The 18,992-nt window shown below is 43.6% G+C and overlaps 1 protein-coding gene across 12 annotated transcripts in view; it reads right to left on the bottom strand.

The window, feature by feature from the left end:
* The window catches only part of TAX1BP1 (Tax1 binding protein 1), a 59,905-nt gene extending 44,087 nt beyond the window's left edge, over nucleotides 1-15,818 (bottom strand). For 11 of the 12 annotated variants that reach the window (XM_040964599.1, XM_040964602.1, XM_040964600.1 and 8 more), the window contains exons 1-2: nucleotides 8,182-8,350; nucleotides 881-983 (exon numbers count right to left, since the gene is read on the bottom strand). In XM_040964599.1, the coding sequence (XP_040820533.1) occupies nucleotides 881-983; nucleotides 8,182-8,343 (265 nt within the window). In that variant the 5' untranslated portion in view covers nucleotides 8,344-8,350. Of the gene's footprint in view, nucleotides 1-880; nucleotides 984-8,181; nucleotides 8,351-15,699 lie in introns of those variants that run through there. The other variant, XM_040964594.1, reaches the window with a different exon arrangement.
* Between the last annotated feature and the right edge of the window lie 3,174 nt (nucleotides 15,819-18,992).

The following is an 18,992-nucleotide window of genomic DNA, read 5'->3' on the forward strand; positions in this document are numbered from 1 at the left end:
GCACCTGGATGTAAGCCAGTTCATTCCCATTATCTTTGGCCCAGGTGACTTAGCATCATATCCTCAAATTCACTCACACGGCAGATACACCAGAATTAGCTGAGTAATAATTGTTAATACATGTGCAACATCAAGGCTAGCAGTAGCTTTTGATTACTCACTTCAGTCCACCTAGTAAGAACTTCCATCTGTTAGAATCATGTAACTGCTCTATAAAACTGTCAATCATCCTCATGGTTTCCAGCTACAATACGTTCCTCACCTCTAGCCTGTTACAGTGCTCTAACATCAGAAATGCCATTTTCTTATTCAAAGAAAAAAACATCACCCCAGGGAAAGATGTGCAAAGAAATCCACTATTTCAGCAAAAGATAATAATGAAATTTTAATTTCCACATAATATTATTTTATGGCCCACAGCAAATATACCAAGTATAATTAAGACTAATACACATTCCCACACACTTTTCTAAACAAAGAAACTATTTCAACTTTGGCACCCTGGATATGTCTAACAGATCATTAAAATGGGGTATAACTTTTTTTTTTAAAGATTTATTTTTATTATTATTTTTTATTGGAAAGGCGGATATACAGAGAGGAGAGACAGAGAGGAAGATCTTCCGTCTGATGATTCACTCCCCAAGTGAGCGCAATGCCGGATACTATGCCGATCCGAAGCCAGGAGCCTCTTCCGGGTCTCCCACGCGGGTGCAGGGTCCCAAAGCTTTGGGCCGTCCTCTGCTGCTTTCCCGGGCGTGCAAGGCGAGGACCTTAACCACCTTGCACCACCGCGCCGGGCCCGGGGTATAACATTTTTTAAGGCAATGAAGCATCCAGATTGATTGAATTCTATAGTTTTTTGTAGTTTTGCTCTTACCTTGAAATGCTAGTACACAATTGACTGTTGATCCTTCTACATACTGTTCAGGCATAGGCGACCATAAAAAAGTGTAATAATCCCGAGCAGTACTCCATCCAACCTGTAGGAAAATAACCAGGATAGGGGAGTAGCTGTGAGATTAATAGCATCTAATATAAGCCTGATACTCTATGCTATACTATTTGATACTACAACCTAATGTTAAAACATATACTTCATATCTACAAATCAGTATTTTACCAAAATATCAAATTACAATGTACCTTAAGCAATAGCCTACAGTATAAAAACCTACATACTAAATATCGGATTACTCACAGGTAAGGACACACAGATTATTGTGTTTAAAATCTGACTTCCCCAAACCTATGTTTAGTGACAAACGTTGAAGACTTTTGGTTTTGCTTAGGCATCTCTTTGCACTAAATTCACTTACCTTTCATTTTTGTAGTCTCACAATAAGCAATCTATATAAATTCACACAAAGACCTTCAGCACAAAAATTTTCATACATACAAGCCACCTATGTCTCACCTATCGCTAAACCATTTTCAACTCGTATTACCTTACATAGCTAAACCTGTATTTTCTAGATAAACTATAGCACATTATATAACTCAAGAGTAGAGTTATTTAAAACAGATACTAGCTATCCATTTGCTAGTAAAATTACGAGAAAGCATGCATCAGCCACAGAGTTAGATCACACATATTCTATGATTACAACTTGGCTTTTATCTCTAAAGGATAGCTGAGCGATTACAACCCAGCAGGACTGGTGCAATCACCCCAGCAATCCTTGATCAACATGCACTGCACTAATTATATACAGCATTCTTTCATGAAACTTTTAATGTATGAGCGCATGCAACTTCTCTGGGACAAATCATAGACTTCATTTCTGGGTGGCATGGTCAAAAATATTTGACACTTGTCATTTTCTACAGATGAGAAGCTTGAAAGAAACCAGTTACCAGTGACTTACGGCATCTGTCTGAGCCTCTGGTTTTACTCTCAAAGTTGGTGAATGCCTATGGCACTTAGCTAAGTGCCCCACCCACTGCACAAATGGAAGTTACTTCAAGTGCAGTGCAATGTACTGATTAAGAACATTGTGTGCAGGGTCACATGACTAGTAAAGGCCATTCACTGGCACTACCACTTCAGACAGGTTGCTCATTTCTAGTTCTTCCTCTTTAAAATAAAGATAATGGTAATCATCTCAAAATGTTGCTCCGTGTCAAATGAAATCATTCCTGTCAAGTTTCTGGTACAGAGCTTATTAAATATTATTTAGTGTTTATTAAATATTGCCACTCACTGGGGCCAGCAATGTGGTACAGTGCGTTTAACTACCTCTTGCAACCCAGGCATCTCCTAAAAGTCCCACTGCATTCAAATCCCAATTCCTCCATTTCTGCTCCAGATCCCTGCTCATGGCACCTGACTGCTTGGGCTCCTGCCACTCACATGGGAGACAGAGTTCCATGCTCTCGGCTTGGGCCTGGCCCAGTCCCAGCTGCTGTGGGGCAAACATGCAGATGGCAGCTCTCTCATCTCGCTTTAACTCTGACTTGCAAATATCCTCTAAGTTTCTCCAGTTCTTCCAACAAGACATACTTCTGGTACAAACAGTATTTTGCATTCTTTGTTCCTGTCCATATACTGATACTGGGCGGGAAAGAGTGGCAAGAAAACCTCCTTAGAACTATATTTTCTTGGGAAAGGAATCTAAATGAACAGACGCTACTCAAACCTGGTGGCTAATAAGGCAACTGAGGCATGTGGGCTTGGTCTAGCTGATAAGGTGTGTGTGGAGCCTTAGAGGAGCAGCAGACGACGAATTTCAGTCCCTGCCACCCATATAAGGTTGAACTCAGGCTCCTGGTTTCAACATGACCCAGTCCCAGCTATTGTGGGCATTCAAAAAACCAGCAGATGAAAGATTAGCCTGCCACTTGCAAAAAAAAAAAAAAAAAAAAAATTAGAAGGAAAAGGAAAAATATGCCAGATACAATGGTTGCATGCCATATTCCAAGTGCCTGAAATCCAGTCCTAGCTCTGCTCCCAATTTCAGCTGTTGACTAATAGACATCCCAGGAGGGAAATATGAGCTCAAACAGCTTGGTCCCTGATTCCCACATGGAACACCAGATCACAATCTCACTATCAACTCCACGCTGGCCCAGGCCAAACGACTGCAGGCACCTGGGGAGTATACCCGTGAATGGGAATGATCATACTCTCTCCCCCTTCTGAACAAATACAAACACATTTTTAAGAAAACAGCAAAAAGCTGACAGTGCCATTTACTTGTAAAACTAACTCACAAAACCTCTAACATGCTAACATCACAGGTATAAAACAATATGATTCAAGTTAGCACTAGGAAGAACAACCAAAGATACTGTTTTGATTTACTATACAAATTAGGAAATGTATGGAAGCCAAAATTTAAACCCCAAATCTAAGCTTTTCTGCTACCCACACACTACTCAGTATTCTCCCTAATAAAACTTCCTCCTTCCCTTCCAACACTAGCTCTATACTACCTAATTCCTAAGGTACAGATGACAAAAGACAGGATATGTCTTACATCTTTGCTTCCACATTAAAATACATCAGAGTGCATCACACTGGGAGAAACAGGCAAGAAAGGTATCTGGAAATTATGTATGAACCCTCTGTAATCATGAGGAAATCTGAGAATCAACAAATCAGGGTGTTCAAATTAACAGGTTTTTTCCCTACATTTTATTTTCCTGGTCATCTGACTAAAACGCTGACTACAAGGCTGCAAGATACATCACAATGCAAGGGCAGGTGCCTTTCAGTCCTCGGATAGTATGTGCAAAGAAGATCACTACCAGACCCGGCGGCGGGGCCCTAGCAGCTAAAGTCCTCGCCTCGAATGCCAGGGATCCCATATGGGCGCCAGTTCTAATCCCGGCAGCTCCACTTCCCATCCAGCTCCCTGCTTGTGGCCTGGGAAGGCAGTCGAGGATGGCCCAAAGCCTTGGGACCCTGCACCCGCATGGGAGACCCGGAAGGTTTTCCTGGATCCTGGCTTCAGATAGGCATAGCATTAGCCGTTGTGGTCACTTAGGCAGTGAATCATCGGACAGAAGATCTTCCTCTGTCTCTCCTCTCTGTATATCTGACTTCCCAATAAATAAATAAATCTTAAAAAAAAATCACTACCTCTAGATTTGAAAACTTTAGAACACTAAAAACTACCAAAGATCATGCCAACAAAACCCAACACGTCTGTGATTCCTGACTTTATTTGTAAACTAATTTAATTTCTGCTAAGAATATAACCCCTCATACTTTGCACTTGCATAACTCAGACCAAATCAAATTCATATACACAAATAAAATAAAACTCAGAGCAAATATACACATATACACAGTCAAGCGACGGAGCCACGGGCTGGGTTGCTCATCTCCCATATGGGTTTTGAACTTCTCACTCTACTTGCTGCATCAAATTTCCTAACTCACACCTAAGAAGGTAGCAAGTGATGGTTTTTGTTGTCTTTGACACCCATAAATCCAGTTCCTGTGGTCCAGACCACCAGGGGCATTTAATAAGTAAACCAGCAGGTGAGAGCTCTCTCATCTTTGCTTCTCAATTTAAAACCAAACAAATCAATGGAACAAATATAATGCATTTTACTGCAATTAACATTGGATTTAATAATAAAGATATGGCATCAGATGCAGTTCTAAATCATTTTTTGCAAGCTGAACTGATGAGCAACTCCACTGCCCATTTTGTATATTCCTATCTCCCTAACTGAACAGGGTAGAGGATCGTGCTCAAACACCTGTTCACATGAGGCTCTAAATCACTTTTATCTCTGGACCTCAGTTACTTCATCTGTAAAATGGAACGTATAGCAGCTAGATTTAAAAAATCTTTATGAAATATAAATACAAAAAAAAAAGGTATAAAAACTACTAGGAAAGAAATTTAAAACTGACAACCAGTCTTAAGACCCTTCTCAGGCTTCACTCATTTTCCCAAGCAACTTGAACTTCCCAGTCAGTTATCACTTCAATAATGCACACAAAACCACAGGAGTGTCCTTTATCCCTTCAACTTCCCTTCCCATCACGGTCTGAATGAAACCCGCTTTTGGCACTCTTCACATACAAATCTGGGTGGTGATCCTCTCTGAAGAAAGTCATAAAACCGCTGCTTAGCAATCTCCTACTTACCTACTCCAATTTCCTTTAACATTCTTCCAACTGTGGCAAGACCAAACCTGTTCCACATTTAAGCCCTTCCAAATTTTTAGCATATGGCCTTCCTAACCAAGGTGCTATAGAATGAGTTGCAGTTCCAACCCAGCTAACTGCTGACATATCCAATGAAATCTACTTATGGAAAAGTACCTGAAATTGATTCCTTTCTCCATTTCAGACCTTCATTATCTCACACAGAGAATTAGCACAGTCTAAATGTTTCCTGTACTTTCATTCTCTTCAAAGTCCAGTTTATCTTACACTGCATTATAAGATCCAAGTTCACTTCTAACCTTAATTACTCCTTATTGAAAACCTATTCCTTAAACATTAAGACAACCCACAATGTAATCCAAGCTACCCTTCCCCATTCATCCTCTAAACCGAGCATCTGACCCAGGCAAATCAAACTCCTTCACACTTTCTCAAGCATATCACACATGTTCCTGTTTTCACTCCTTCACCCTTAAAATTACTACCAGGGCATTCTCTTCGGACCTAATGGTCACAGTAATGAGTCCGGAGGGCAACCTGCAGTATAAAGTGTTCTAAAATTTTCACGTACAGAACTTAATCAATACAGTCAGTAAGCAATGAAAAAAATAAATACAGATCTTACTAAGCATTATTTATGGTAAACACTTAGCATAAATGTCCACTAGTAAAGAATTAGCTCAATGAATTGACTGAACTGATGAAATGTGTGTGTCCACTGAAGTGTACCAGGGGATGGTTCCGGTGCGTGGGTCCTTCCCACCCAAGGGGGAAAACTCTGCAAGCTTCTGGCTCCTGGCTTCAGCCTGGCTCAGCCCCAGCTGCTGCTGGCATTTGGTGAGCGAACCAGAGGATATCCCCGCCAATCTCCTGATCACAGACTGTCCACTCCTCATCCTTTGAAGTGTCTCACCACTGCCTTTGCTCGTGCCGTTTTCCTGCTGGGATGGCCTTCCTGTGCTCAACGCCATTTCCCTCCTCCTCCTCCATTTCATGCCCATTCTCACAGTTCTCCCAGTTCTATTATCTTTAACTTGATCTCAGTATTTCACATAAAAACCAAACTAATACAATAAATATGCCCACAACTTATAATGTGACAAGCCCAAACCTCATACGAAGTGTTAACAGGACCTTAACCACTTGCGCCACCGCGCCGGGCCCTTCTTTTTTTTTTTTTTTTTTTTTTATTGGAAAGGCGAAGTGTTAACAGGAATTCATCTATTAAGGAGTATCAAATAATAATTCAAAAAAGAGGAACTGGAGCCCGGCGCAGTAGCCTAGTAGTTATATCCTTGCTTTGTATGTACCAGAATACCAATATGGGTGCCAGCTGGTGTCCTGACTGCTTCACTTTCCATCCAGCTCCCCGCTTGTGGCCTGGGAAAGAAAGAACAGTCCAAAGCCCTGGGACCCTGCACCCACAAGGGAGACCTGAAAGAAGCTTCTGGCTTCAGATCAGCTAAGTTTCAGGGAATCAATCAGCGGTCACGTGGACAGATCTTTCTGTCTCTCCTCTTTAAAAAAATATGGCTTTCCAATAAAAATAAACTGAGCAAGGCATAGTAGCCTAATTACTAAAGTCCTCACCTTGCATTTGCCAGGATCCCATATGGGCACCAGTTCATATCCCAGATGCTCCACTTCCTTTCCAGCTCCCTGTTTGTGCCCTGGGAAAGCAGTAGAGGACAACCCAAAGGTTTGGAACCCCGCACCCACGTGGGAGACCTGGAGGAAGGTACTGGCTCCTGGCTTCTGACTGGCTCAGCTGCAGCCACTGCACTCACTTGGGGAGTGAACCAGAAGATCTTTCTCTGTGTATCTCCTCCCTCTCTGTACATCTGCCTTCCAATAACAAGCAAACCTTTAAAAAATAAATAAATAAATAGAATCAAAGAGGAACTGAAATGTTATTACAAATCATTGTTAAGCCCTAATATAGTTTTCTGCGCTATTATCAGATTAGACTTTTCACTTGCAAATACTTTCAATGTGTCCAACTCTAGAAGCAATCTTTCTACTGTGTTTTTTAAGTTATACAGACCAGACAAAATTTTAATCCTACTAAAATCACATCTAAAGTAAAATGGATTCTGATAGAGATTTTAGAGTGATCCAGGAGGAAGACAATAGCTTAGAAACTCACGACATTAGTTTAACTGCTTAAAGGATGCTTACCCACCACCCTCACTTCATTAGGAAGAGGTAATATCACTAGAAAATGCTCTGCAAGGTGAGGCACCACTACTTACTACCCAACACAACTTTGAAGCAAACAGCATACAAAACAATTGGTAGAAATATAAGGACTGGGACTCTAGGTTTACCATCCAGCCATGTAAAATACACTTCTACAACAGGCTGAGAAAATATGAGCAGTACTTCAGCAATGCAAAATGAAAGATAACACTACTACAACAGTATACACAATGAATAACAAATTACTGCAAAATGTATTGTTCTAAGAGGTAAAGAATAGAAAAGAAAAAGATTCTGAAAAAAAAAAAAACAAAAACCTTTAATAAACATGAACCTTTTAATCTGAGGAAATTTTGATAAAATATCCCCAATATTTCTTTTACACTACTGTGTGCTGCTAATTTTTTGTTGTTTACAAAAATAACCCTTAGAGGCCGACGCTGTGGCATGAAGGGTAAAACCACCGCCTGTGACACGAGTACCCCATGTGTGAAGCAGTCTCTCCACTCTCCATGCACCTTCCTGCTTATACACTGGAGAAGCAGCTGAGACTGGCCCAAGTGCTTGAGCCCCTGCACCCCCACTGGAGACCTGGAAGATGCTCCTGGATTCAGATCAGTCCAATTCTATATGTTGTGGACATTTGGGGAATGAACCAGTAGATGGGAAGACCTTAATATTCTTTTGCTCTCTTTCTCCAAATCTGCTTTTCGAAAAAATACTTAGAAAACAACAAAACACCTTTCTTAACATGGAGTCGAAACAAGGCCAGTAAAAAGCTACTTACCAATCCATTTTAAAAGAAAATTAAAAATAAATCGCCTACATAGAAGATAATTCAAAAGGTTTCTTACCTTGAATATACCAACCCAATCTTTTGGATGTGGATGGATGTATGGAGTTAAGGTGTAATGACATTCCAGGTGTGCATTAGGAAGATAACTCTTGGCCACATTTTGAAAGATGACATGTGCAAAGTTGGAAGTCTGCAATGGGACTTCTTGAAAGGATGTCATTGTGACTCTGAAACAAGTAATTCATACAAGTTAAATGACACCAACCAAGGATAAACTTATGCTCTTAAAAAATACATTTAACACAACTTTCATGGATATTTGTGTAACTAGTTACTGAAAAGACACAACTTTTTAAATATTGAAACTTTTTAAATATAGAAGATAAAAAAAGACAAATTAAAAATCAGTCAATATGGCTTAGAAAGTTATATGATTGTGATAAGATTAAATCAAAAGCTCCAGCTCTTCCTGGCAAGTGTTACCCTCTGCTTCTACTAAAACCAAAGCAAGGTACTTCACGTTGCAAGTACACACCTGGTGGCCCCTAGCAATACACACTAAAAACAGAAACAAGGACAGCTGAAAGTCAAGGACTTACTGGCTACTGCTCAACTAACTTTTCCCTTCAAAACACCTCTGAGCTTTCTACTTTCCTCCACATCCAGCTCAGTCCATCCTTCCCCTCTCTTCATGACTCAGGGTCCTGTAACTTCTTGATGCTTGCATTCCTGCCCCATCCTGACCCTCAATCTTGATTACCTATTGGAATCCTAAGCGGCTTTAAGAAAAAAAACCACAAACCTTCTGGAAGTGGGGCCTGAGAACACTTCATATACATACACAAGATTATATCAAGAATCTTGTCACAAAAGGTTGTATTGAAAGATATTTAGTCATACAAAATTTTAAAACCATGTATTCTAGAGGTCTTCAAACAGATTATAGAAAATGACTATTACGTGAACTTTAAGCATCATTATACATTCTGTTGAAAAATCTTTCATAAAAAAATGTTTTTTTATCTATTAGTGACTCAGTGGGTTCTCACAGGCTTAGTAAATATCAAGCACTGAACAGCAGATGAATGGTTAAAGTGGATTACAAAAACTAAGACTCAGATGTTACATATTTTGTGCTCTACTTCTGAAAAAATAAAACTAAGATTTTATTTTTTAAAAATGTTGGACTCAGTACAATTCCTGCATCTATAGTACATGCAAAAAACTATGACTAAATGTACAGCACCTGCTTCTGAGTCATTAAGGCAGGAATCCCTGTCACAAAGGGAAGAAGTAGGGTAAGAGTTTTGCTAACCAAACTAATTAAATTTACTTCAAAAATCAATGAACTTTCTACACCGCAAGCACAACAATAAGACTCAACTCACATCTCAACAACGACTAAGAAGCTTTACTGCTAAAACCAAAAATAGTTTACTTTCAGAACTGCTGCTTTTGCCGATTTGAAATATTAAAAGAATTTTTAAATTTTAAAGAAATACACTCTAGAAATGTATCCCTACTGCTTCTCTCATGACCACTGTACTGCTTTAGTGATCACAGTGTCATCCTGAACCTGAGAGCCATGACGCCTGCTGCCAGGAGGTCTGCAGGGTGCCGGCAGGAGGGGTGCTCCTCCTTCAGCTCTAACACTGGGGCTTTACTTTTTACAAGGCTGCCTCACAAAGGGACTCCAGGGAACACTCCCTGCCTCAGGGGAACCGAAAGGTAGCACTTAAACACCGGGGTAACTCTGCTTAACACAACTGCACACTCCTCTTGCTTTGTTTGAGATATGTGTACTAATCCTGACCTCCCTCCTCTTCCCAAAAATTGTGTGGAGGACCCAGCACAGAAACCTAGTGGCTAAACTCCTCGCCTTGCACGTGCTGGGATCTCATAAGTGTGCTGTTTCTAATCCCGGCAGCTCCACTTCCTCTCTGCTCCCTGCTTGTGGCCTGGGGAAGCAGTCGAGGACGGCCCAAAGCCTGGGTACCCTGCATTGACATGGGAGACATGGAAGAAGCTCTGGGCTCCTGGCTGCAGACCAGCTCAGCTCCAGCCATTGTGGCCGCTTGGGGAGTGAATCACTGGATGGAAGATCTTCCTCTCTGTCTCTCCTCCTCTCTGTATATCTGATTTGCAATAAATCTTTAAAAATGATTTTAAAAAATTGTGTATGGGGGAGAATTCACCTACTCCAGTTCTTTTAAGAATACTCCCTGCTAGTTAATAAAGCAGTAACTCTCTTAGCCAGTACTATCAACCTCTATTAGATAAAACTACCAAGACTGCATTAAATGGACTAATATTTTTCCATGAAGAATGTGATTAGGTGGAAAATTAACAAAGTTGTATTTATTTGCTTATAAAACAAGACAGTGAAATTTAAGCTTTCATTTATCAATTGAAAGCATCCAAAAAAATCCAATTATATGTAGATGTATTAGTAAATGTTTTGCATGTTTATAAATGCATCCAAGGGGACTCAAATTACATACCAGTTGTGAGGAGTGACTCAAACCCTGGCCCTAAAGAGCCTCACCATTTTGGACTCATGTAACATTTTAAATATCTGCTTCCCCTAGGTCTCCACTTCCTTAAGATTCACTGGCCAAAAAGAAGAAAAAAAGATTGATATGCCCTGTAAGTACAAATTTTATTGTAGCCAATCTGCTGTTAACTTCCTAAGTGTGTTCACACCAATCCCCTGTAACCTCATGGTGCAGTACCCGATTGCTCCATCCACCAATCCCCCGGGGCACCTCGAGCCCACTCCCCCACCCCACCACAAGAAGGCACACTTGGGCATGCCTCCCTCTCCTTCCTCTTGCTGCCCCTCTCTCTCTTCCATCGGAGTCCCTTCCTGCCACTCTTTCTCCCTCTCTGCATCCACTCCCACCCCCGCAGCCATCTTGCCTGCTGGAATAAAACCTCCTGTGTGGCGAATAACCCAAAAGAGCTAACGCCAATCTTTACTTAATAAAGGACAGGTGTAAAAACAGAGGAGAATTCTAAGGAGAATTTTTAATTTTTTTAACTCAAATTTACTGTTTGAAGTTTCTACAAGTGTATGCTTTCAATGAATTAAATGATTGCACGGACATGAAATCTCATTTTTGTGACTGTCCTAACAATGGCCCTCAATTTCACAGCTACTTTATCTAAATACTTGTAAAACTCACCTATCATTTTATTGTGTGCTTTATTAAGTTGCAAGATAGTTTCAAGCTATTTAAAATGTTAACACAAATGAACATAATCTATGACACATCATTATCAATCCATTTTGAACTGAAAAGTAAAATTTCTAATTCCCACACAGTTTCTCTAGCTCACTGCTCCCACCAATAAGAAACACAAAGGAAGAACCGAGCAAGCTTATGGAAATGCTGGAATTCACAAAGAATGGCCCTCTGGGCCCCCAGGAGAACTCACTGCAAAGTCACTGCATCACCTTGTGGTAAGGTCTGAGAAGTGTAGCTTCAACACATTAGAAAACAAAAAATGCTAACCGGGCCGCTGTTGGAGAGGACACAGCGGCTCCTACACACAGAGAAGCAAAAAGCAAACTCCACCAAGCCACCTCCTACTTGCTGTGCTCTGAAGCACCTCTCCAGGGAAAGGAGCACAGGGACGGCCAACTACGAACTCTGGTCCACTCTATCGCTGGGAAACTATGTCAAACATAATGCACGCACGCCAACCACAGCGCCCCCTCTTCTAAGTGACCTCCACACTCTCTAAACCTCCAAGCCTCTCCTTCGTGTATATTATTCTTGTGTTGTAACTACACATTATGAGGACCTGGTGCAATGCCTAAATCCCCACCCCCCATCCTGACCTCACACCCACCTCCCACAAGCACCAGGATCCCATACAGGCACTGGTTCATGTCCAGGCTGCTCCACTTCCCACGCAGCTTCCTGCTTGTGGCCTGGAAAAGCAGTTGAGGACAGGCCAAAGCCTTGGGACCCTGCAAGCTCATAGGAGACCTGGAGGAAGCTCCTGGCTCCAGGTTTGCTGAGCTCTGATCACTGAAGCCACTTGGTGAGTGAACAAGCAAATGGAAGATCTCTGTCTCTCCCCCTCTCTGTAAATCTGCCTTGCCAATAAAAATAATTTTCAAAAATACAACTACAAAGGTATTTTAATACCTTTAGTTCCTCCTTGTGAAACTTTTCAAGCCCTAAAGAGATCTGTTTTGGTAATGTTTGTTCAGTGCTTCCTGATACTCACCCTACTTAACCAACCCAAAAAATGTAAGCCTTAGCCAGCTTAGTAAGAGACACCATAAGAAAAACTTCAGCACACTTAATAAGGTCAAATTAACCTTTTTAATTATAATTACTTTAGTTCTAACAATTGAAATCAAATAAGAAGCAACTTTGCTTTATGTGCTAACATGACTATGGTGACTCTTTATTAAGTGTCCTAATGAGTTAGCATACACTACACTATTAAGTGAAATATCTTAATATCTGGGACTTGGATTAAAAATTCCAAGGGAGGGCCCGGCGCGGTGGCGCAAGTGGTTAAGTCCTCGCCTTGCATGCCTGGGATCCCATATGGGCGCCGGTTCTAATCCCGGCAGCCCTGCTTCCCTTCCAGCTCCCTGCCTGTGGCCTGGGAAGGCAGTCGAGGACGGCCCAAAGCTTTGGGACCCTGCACCCGCGTGGGAGACCCGGAAGAGGCTCCTGGCTTCGGATCGGCATAGTATCGGCCCACTGCGCTCACTTGGGGAGTAAATCATCGGACGGAAGACCTTCCTCTCTGTATCTCCTCTCTGTATATCAGCCTTTCCAATAAAAAATAATAAAAATAAATCTTTATTAAAAAAAAAAAATTCCAAGGGAGCGGCATGCATTTGGGGGCACAACTGAAGCGCCAATGATTTTCAGTCTGATTCCATTCTCCATCCAGCTTCCTGCTGTTGAGTAAAGAGGAAGGTAATGGCTCAAATACTTCGGTGCCTGCCTCCCACATGGAAAACCTGTATTGGGCCCGGCGCGGTGGCGCAAGTGGTTAAAGGTTCTCGCCTTGCACGCCCGGGATCCCATATGGGCACTGGTTCTAATCCCGGCAGCCCCGCTTCCCTTCCAGCTCCCTGCCTGTGGCCCGGGAAGGCGGTCGAGGACGGCCCAAAGCTTTGGGAACCTGCACCCGCGTGGGAGACCCGGAAGAGGCTCCTGGCTTCGGATCGGCATAGTGTCGGCCCGTTGCGCTCACTTGGGGACTGAATCATCGGACGGAAGATCTTCCTCTCTGTCTCTCCTCTCTGTATATCCGCCTTTCCAATGAAAAAATAATAAAAATAAATCTTTAAAAAAAAAAAAAGAAAACCTGTATTGAGTTCCTGGCTCCGGACTTGCACCTGGCCCAGCAGTGACTGCTGCAGGCACTTGGAGACTCCCAGATTCAGCCTTCACAGTGAAAGGGAAAGATGACAGAGGACAAAACAAAGGAGTTGGAGCAGGCTATTCATTTTACTGCTCCTACTCCTTGCAAATGTCCATAATAACATTAGTAAAATCAAAGCAAATAAGCAAATGAAAAAGACCAGTAATAAATTTTCCACATATACTCGACAGCAATACACTTCATTTTAGAATATAAACATTTTGTGCCTTAAAAATGTTGGGGAACAGATCTGGCGCGGTCCAATAAACAAGCCCTTTTCTAAAAATGTTGGAATTCAGTTAGTGGTTGACAGAATTACTAAAAGCTTTCAAATCTCTCACTTTAAAAAAAAAGATGAGCCTTTAAAATCATCTCCACATTTCAGTCCTACAGAACGCACACCTGAACAGACACAAATACCCGGCCTTGAAAGCATCTCCAATCACCCTCACCTAAGGACTACCGACTGGCTGTAGATAATCAGAAACGCTATGTCAGCAACCTGTGATGCAGGCAAGGCCCGCGCCTGCTCCTCTGTTCTGCAAGGATCATCTCTCCGAATCACGACAGCTGAGGGCACAGGGTCCTGCCCAGCTCTCACCCACACCACTCTGGCTTCTTTTTAATAAAGTGATTGCTAAAATGCAGTTATCTTTACCTAAGATATTAGAAGAGAAAAATTTTTTAATCTTCATCTAAAGGTTTACACGGGCTAAATTCTAAACAGCTGGAAGTATATAAAGTCCAAACTATACGCAATATCCATTCCAAAACAATGCAATCTAAAATAAATGAAATAATTCCTCCAAAGGGGTATACGAACATAATTACAATCGTTCATCAATATTTAAGCTTCTGTTAAAAGGCTTAAAATTCCAGAACTTTCTGGTATGAAAAATGTAATTACTGGCTAACTATACGCACCTGTTATTACCCCAACTGTAAACTACAGTCTAAGAATGCGACAATCAGGAAACATTAACCGCAACAGGATGTTCTTTGACGTGTAAAAGTCAAGTCGCAAAAACAAAAACAAAGAAACCCCTAAAGAGTAGTAAGAGATCGTTCCTAGCAAAAAAGGACCCTTTAGAAACCCGAAAGGAGAGCGCCTACCTCAGCCTCGCACGGGAGAGGGGCGCCTGAAGGACGGACGCGTTATTCAAGTGACCTTTTTAATGAAGCTGCTTTTGGGAACCGAACGCCACCGCGATCACGAGCAATGGTCCCTGCACAGCGCACAGGAATTTCTCTCAGAGCTGAAAAATGACGATGTATTTTCCCCATCTACCTTCCTGAGAGAACAGCAATCCTAAACTACTTCAGGAACTCTATGTCCAATGGCTCAGCCTTTTCTCCAAACAACTTTATCGGGCAGGTGCATGCCCACACACGCGCGCGCACACACCACACACAGGTTCACGAACGCCCGTCGGGACTTGTCCACACGACCTGCGAGCCTGCCGGGTGGCAACGGGCGAGACTAAGTTGACGCAGCAGAAGCCGCACGCCAATTCTCCTCAGCTGAGTCCTTGAGGCGTTAATGGGGAGGGATGGGGGGCTTTCTAGAAACAGGTGCGGGGAGGGCCCACTCCGCAGCCCAGGTGAACCGCACGACCGGCCTGGGCAGCGGACTCGGGGCCGGCCCGCAGCAGTAGGCGGCGCCCCGAGTCTTCTCCTCCTCCTCCTCCTCCAGGAGCAACTCAAACCAAAACAGCTGGCTTTCTCTCCGCAGTGGCGAAACCCGGGCGTCCTTTCCGGACACGTCCTATTAGCACTTCCCTAGCCGACCTACGCCGCCAGCACACACAGGACCCCCTCAAGACCCTCGCCCTGGGGTGGCACTCGCACACAGGAGCCTCTCCCCACCCACCCACCCAGCCAGCACGGCCCCCCGAGGCCTGCCCGCCGTGGGCGGGGGCCCCTCCCCGAAGCCCACGGCCGACCCCACACCCGCACACACCCGTCACAATCGCAGTCTGAGAGGAAAGGAAACGCCAGGTCCTTGGGGCGGCAGCGTCTCCACGGAGACCCTCAGCCGACGGCGGCAAGGGACGCCCCCCCCCCCCCGGCTCCTCCCAGGCTGAGGAGCGTAGCACGAGCTCCCCGAGCCTCCCCCTCAAAAACGCTCCACGCGCCTCACGCAGTGCAAGGACGGACCCGGGGGAAGACGCCTAACCTGGCGCAGGCCTCCGCACCGAGGGAGAACGTCAGACAGGCTCCCGAAGCCGAGCCGCCATCAGCCGCCGAACCCCTTCCGCCAACACCGCCTCCTTCCCCACACCGGCTACGCCTCCCCTCAGAGCCCAGAGCCGGCCTCACGTCACTTCCGCCCACGGGCCGTTCTCTTCCGCCGCCGCGTAGGTTAGGCCCGCCCCCTGCGCGTCACCCCGCTGCCGCACGGTCCCCACCCGCCGAGCTTTTGCGCTGTCTGGGTTTTGTGCCTGAGGGTGTTTCACCCCAGTCCTTGGTCGCAAACAAGGGCATTTTTCACTTTGTAGGGGCCACGTTAAACGGTGAAGCACATTACAAATGCGTAGTACGTTAGTACGTTTCATCTTTGCTTCCGCATGCTTAACAGGCATGAACTTCCCTAGGTAGTACATTAAATATTTGCTAACTTGTTCCCTTACCTATTTGAAATCCTTGAATTTGATTTTGTGCTGTACGTGATCATAGAATTTCAGAAAAATCAAAACAAGTCATTTGGTCCCAACTTGGGCATTTTATGAATAAAAAAGGAGTTATCACGCTCAATATAAGTAGTCAGTGCGGTTATAAGCAGTGGAAATAACCGTGTGCCTCAAGAAACGTAAACATAGCTGTGTACTTTATAAGTACAATTTTTCAGAGATATCACTGTACTTTTAAATCGCATATGTTACGTACTTGTAATAAATTTTTAATTACCACCAACTTAATGAAATCAGAAAAACAACATGCTTTACAAAAGCAAGTGATAGTGTTGCAGGATTTTTGATTCCGAGTATGGCGGCAACCTCAAATTCTTGTCTCGCAGGAAAGAAGAATTTTCGTGTGGACACAGTTTAGTTTTAAAGCAAGATTTATTAGAAAAGCTGGGAAGAGACCGTCCTAGCGACGGGAGGGGGTTTTGAGATAGAAAGGACCCTTACCCCCTGCCATAATGGCAGGAGGAAAAGTAAAAAGACCCTAGTGCTCTGCCATAGTGGCAGGAGGAAAAATAAGAACCCTAGTGCTCTGCCATAGAGGCAGAAGGACAAGAACCCAAACCCGTATTAATGGCTGGGAATGCACCTTTTAAAGGTTTCCCTGAAAGATGTTTCTCCATGAACAAAGAAAATTCCTGGTTTCCATGGCACCTGGCCTTGGGACAAAAGGCCACAGAGGTACCAGACATAGGATATTCCAGGCCTTGGGCAAATGTGTATTACTTCTTCCTGCTCTCCTTTCAATGATAAAGAGATCAGCCTGAGGCCCTCCCAAAATGGCTGGAGGTGATGGCTGATACTTCAGGTGGGGAATTGTTATGCTAATAGCACCCCTGTCCCTTGGAAGAAAGGTGCCCTGGTGAATCCAAGACATGGTGGGGAAATTCTCTTTTACTCGGGGACTCAGAATACCCTAACTGCCTACTACCCACTCTAACTCCTCTCTCAATAGGAAGACACTGTGTATAGGTGATTTTTAAATTCTTACTAGTTTCTTGGAACTTTTAGAACTATTTCCCAATCATGAAGATATTAATTTCAGAATTTTAGCTTACTTTATTCCTTTTAATGATGATGCCCTAAATTTCTAATTTCTATCATTCATCTGTTTTTGAGAGGCAGAGAGACTGAAAGAAGTCTCCCATCTGCCTATTGACTTGCCAAATGCTGGCAACAGCCAGTGCAAGGCCAGGCCGAAGCCAGAAGCCCGAAGCCAGGAGTTCAACCCAGCACTCCCATGTGGGGACTGTAAGGACTTATTCGAATATCCCACCCTGAACCCTGCACCATTTCTTCTTCCTCACAGTTCACGAAATTCGTGCCAGTCCAGCCATCCACCAATCAGATATAACCTGGCATTCCACCTGAGAATCCCACCCCTAATCTCCCAGCCCCTTCCCCAAACCCGCCCACTCACCAATCATCCCCAGGCATTCACCTGCAGGCACCAATCCCCTGGGGCCTTGACCTCAATCCCTCCGAATTCCCGCCCCCCCACACCTAGCAGACAAAAAAGGCTCCCAGGTGCAGCTCGTGCTCTTCTTCTTGGCCTCCTCGTCCTTGCTCTTCCCCTCTCTCCTTCTGGCCTCCCTTCCCCTCCTCCCCTTCCCCTTTCCCTTCTCCTGTTTCTGCCCCGCTGGAATAAACTTCCCAAGATATGTCGTTGCATCTGGTGTTTTCAGCTCATGGTAAAGAACCAGGTTGCAGGAATTAGCTGCGCGTAAGATATCGTAATGTCCTATGAACTAGAACTTAACTCTTTTTAAATAACTAACAGGTGGCAGGGACGCAAATCCTTGAGCCATCCGTGTTGTCTCCCAGGGTACACATTTAACAGGATGCCAGGATTGGGACTGAAATATGGAATATAGGTGTCCCACGGGACATCTTAACAAGTTGCCCAAATGCTCATCCATATTTTTTAGGCCATGTCTCTCCCAGCAAGGGCAAGATACATCTTCTCTGTATTTCGTTGATTTTTTTTTAAATAGCCTATGATATGTGAGGCGGCCTGCTTTGTCTATAAGAAATACAAGTCTATAATCAATTATATGAAACCGTGCTGTTAGCTGAGCTTCAGAATTCAAAACTTTTCAGCTTTTAATTCTTGTGAATTGACCAGATCTATCCCAGAAATGAGTCAGAGGCAGACTCTTAGAAGCTGAGGAGTCTTTATTCACCACCCGGCAATAACCAGTGACTGTCCCATTCCACCACACTTAGAAGAGGGGAGCAGCCCCGTTAGCCATGTTCAGGGGTTCTTAAACAATGGGTTCTTAAACCCAGGCAGCTAAGAGAGCACTGGTACACGATACAAATCATTCAGTCAACCAAGCTTACATCAGTGCACAATACAAGTGATCCAATCAACTGTAAGCGTTTGGAACACAGATAACCAGTTTAACCATCAGGCATTTAGGTTTTCTAATCAGTAAGAGTCCCATCCCACCTAGTAACAAACAACAAAACAGGTAAACAGGTGCTTCCAATTCTATTTACAGGAAACAATTTGGGTCAATCAGCTCACTGAGCTGTAAAAGAAAAGCAAGATCTCATACTGTAATGAGATGCTGCCTTGTGATGATCCCTCTCACTCCCCTTTCAAGAACTTCCAAGAACCCAAGGTTATGACAAAGGTCAGCTTGTGAACATGTCCCAGAAATGTTTCAGAAGACCCAGCCTTACTCTCGTCATTGTCCATCGTCTAGGCTGTCATAAGTAAGTCGTCCTGTATCTTATGGAACATCATCCCAAAGCATCAGCAGCAGCACCTGGCAGTCAT

This window comes from Ochotona curzoniae, unplaced genomic scaffold, assembly GCF_017591425.1.
Source record: "Ochotona curzoniae isolate NIBS_2020 unplaced genomic scaffold, NIBS_Ocur_1.0 scaffold_3835, whole genome shotgun sequence".
Classification (NCBI taxonomy): domain Eukaryota; kingdom Metazoa; phylum Chordata; class Mammalia; order Lagomorpha; family Ochotonidae; genus Ochotona; species Ochotona curzoniae.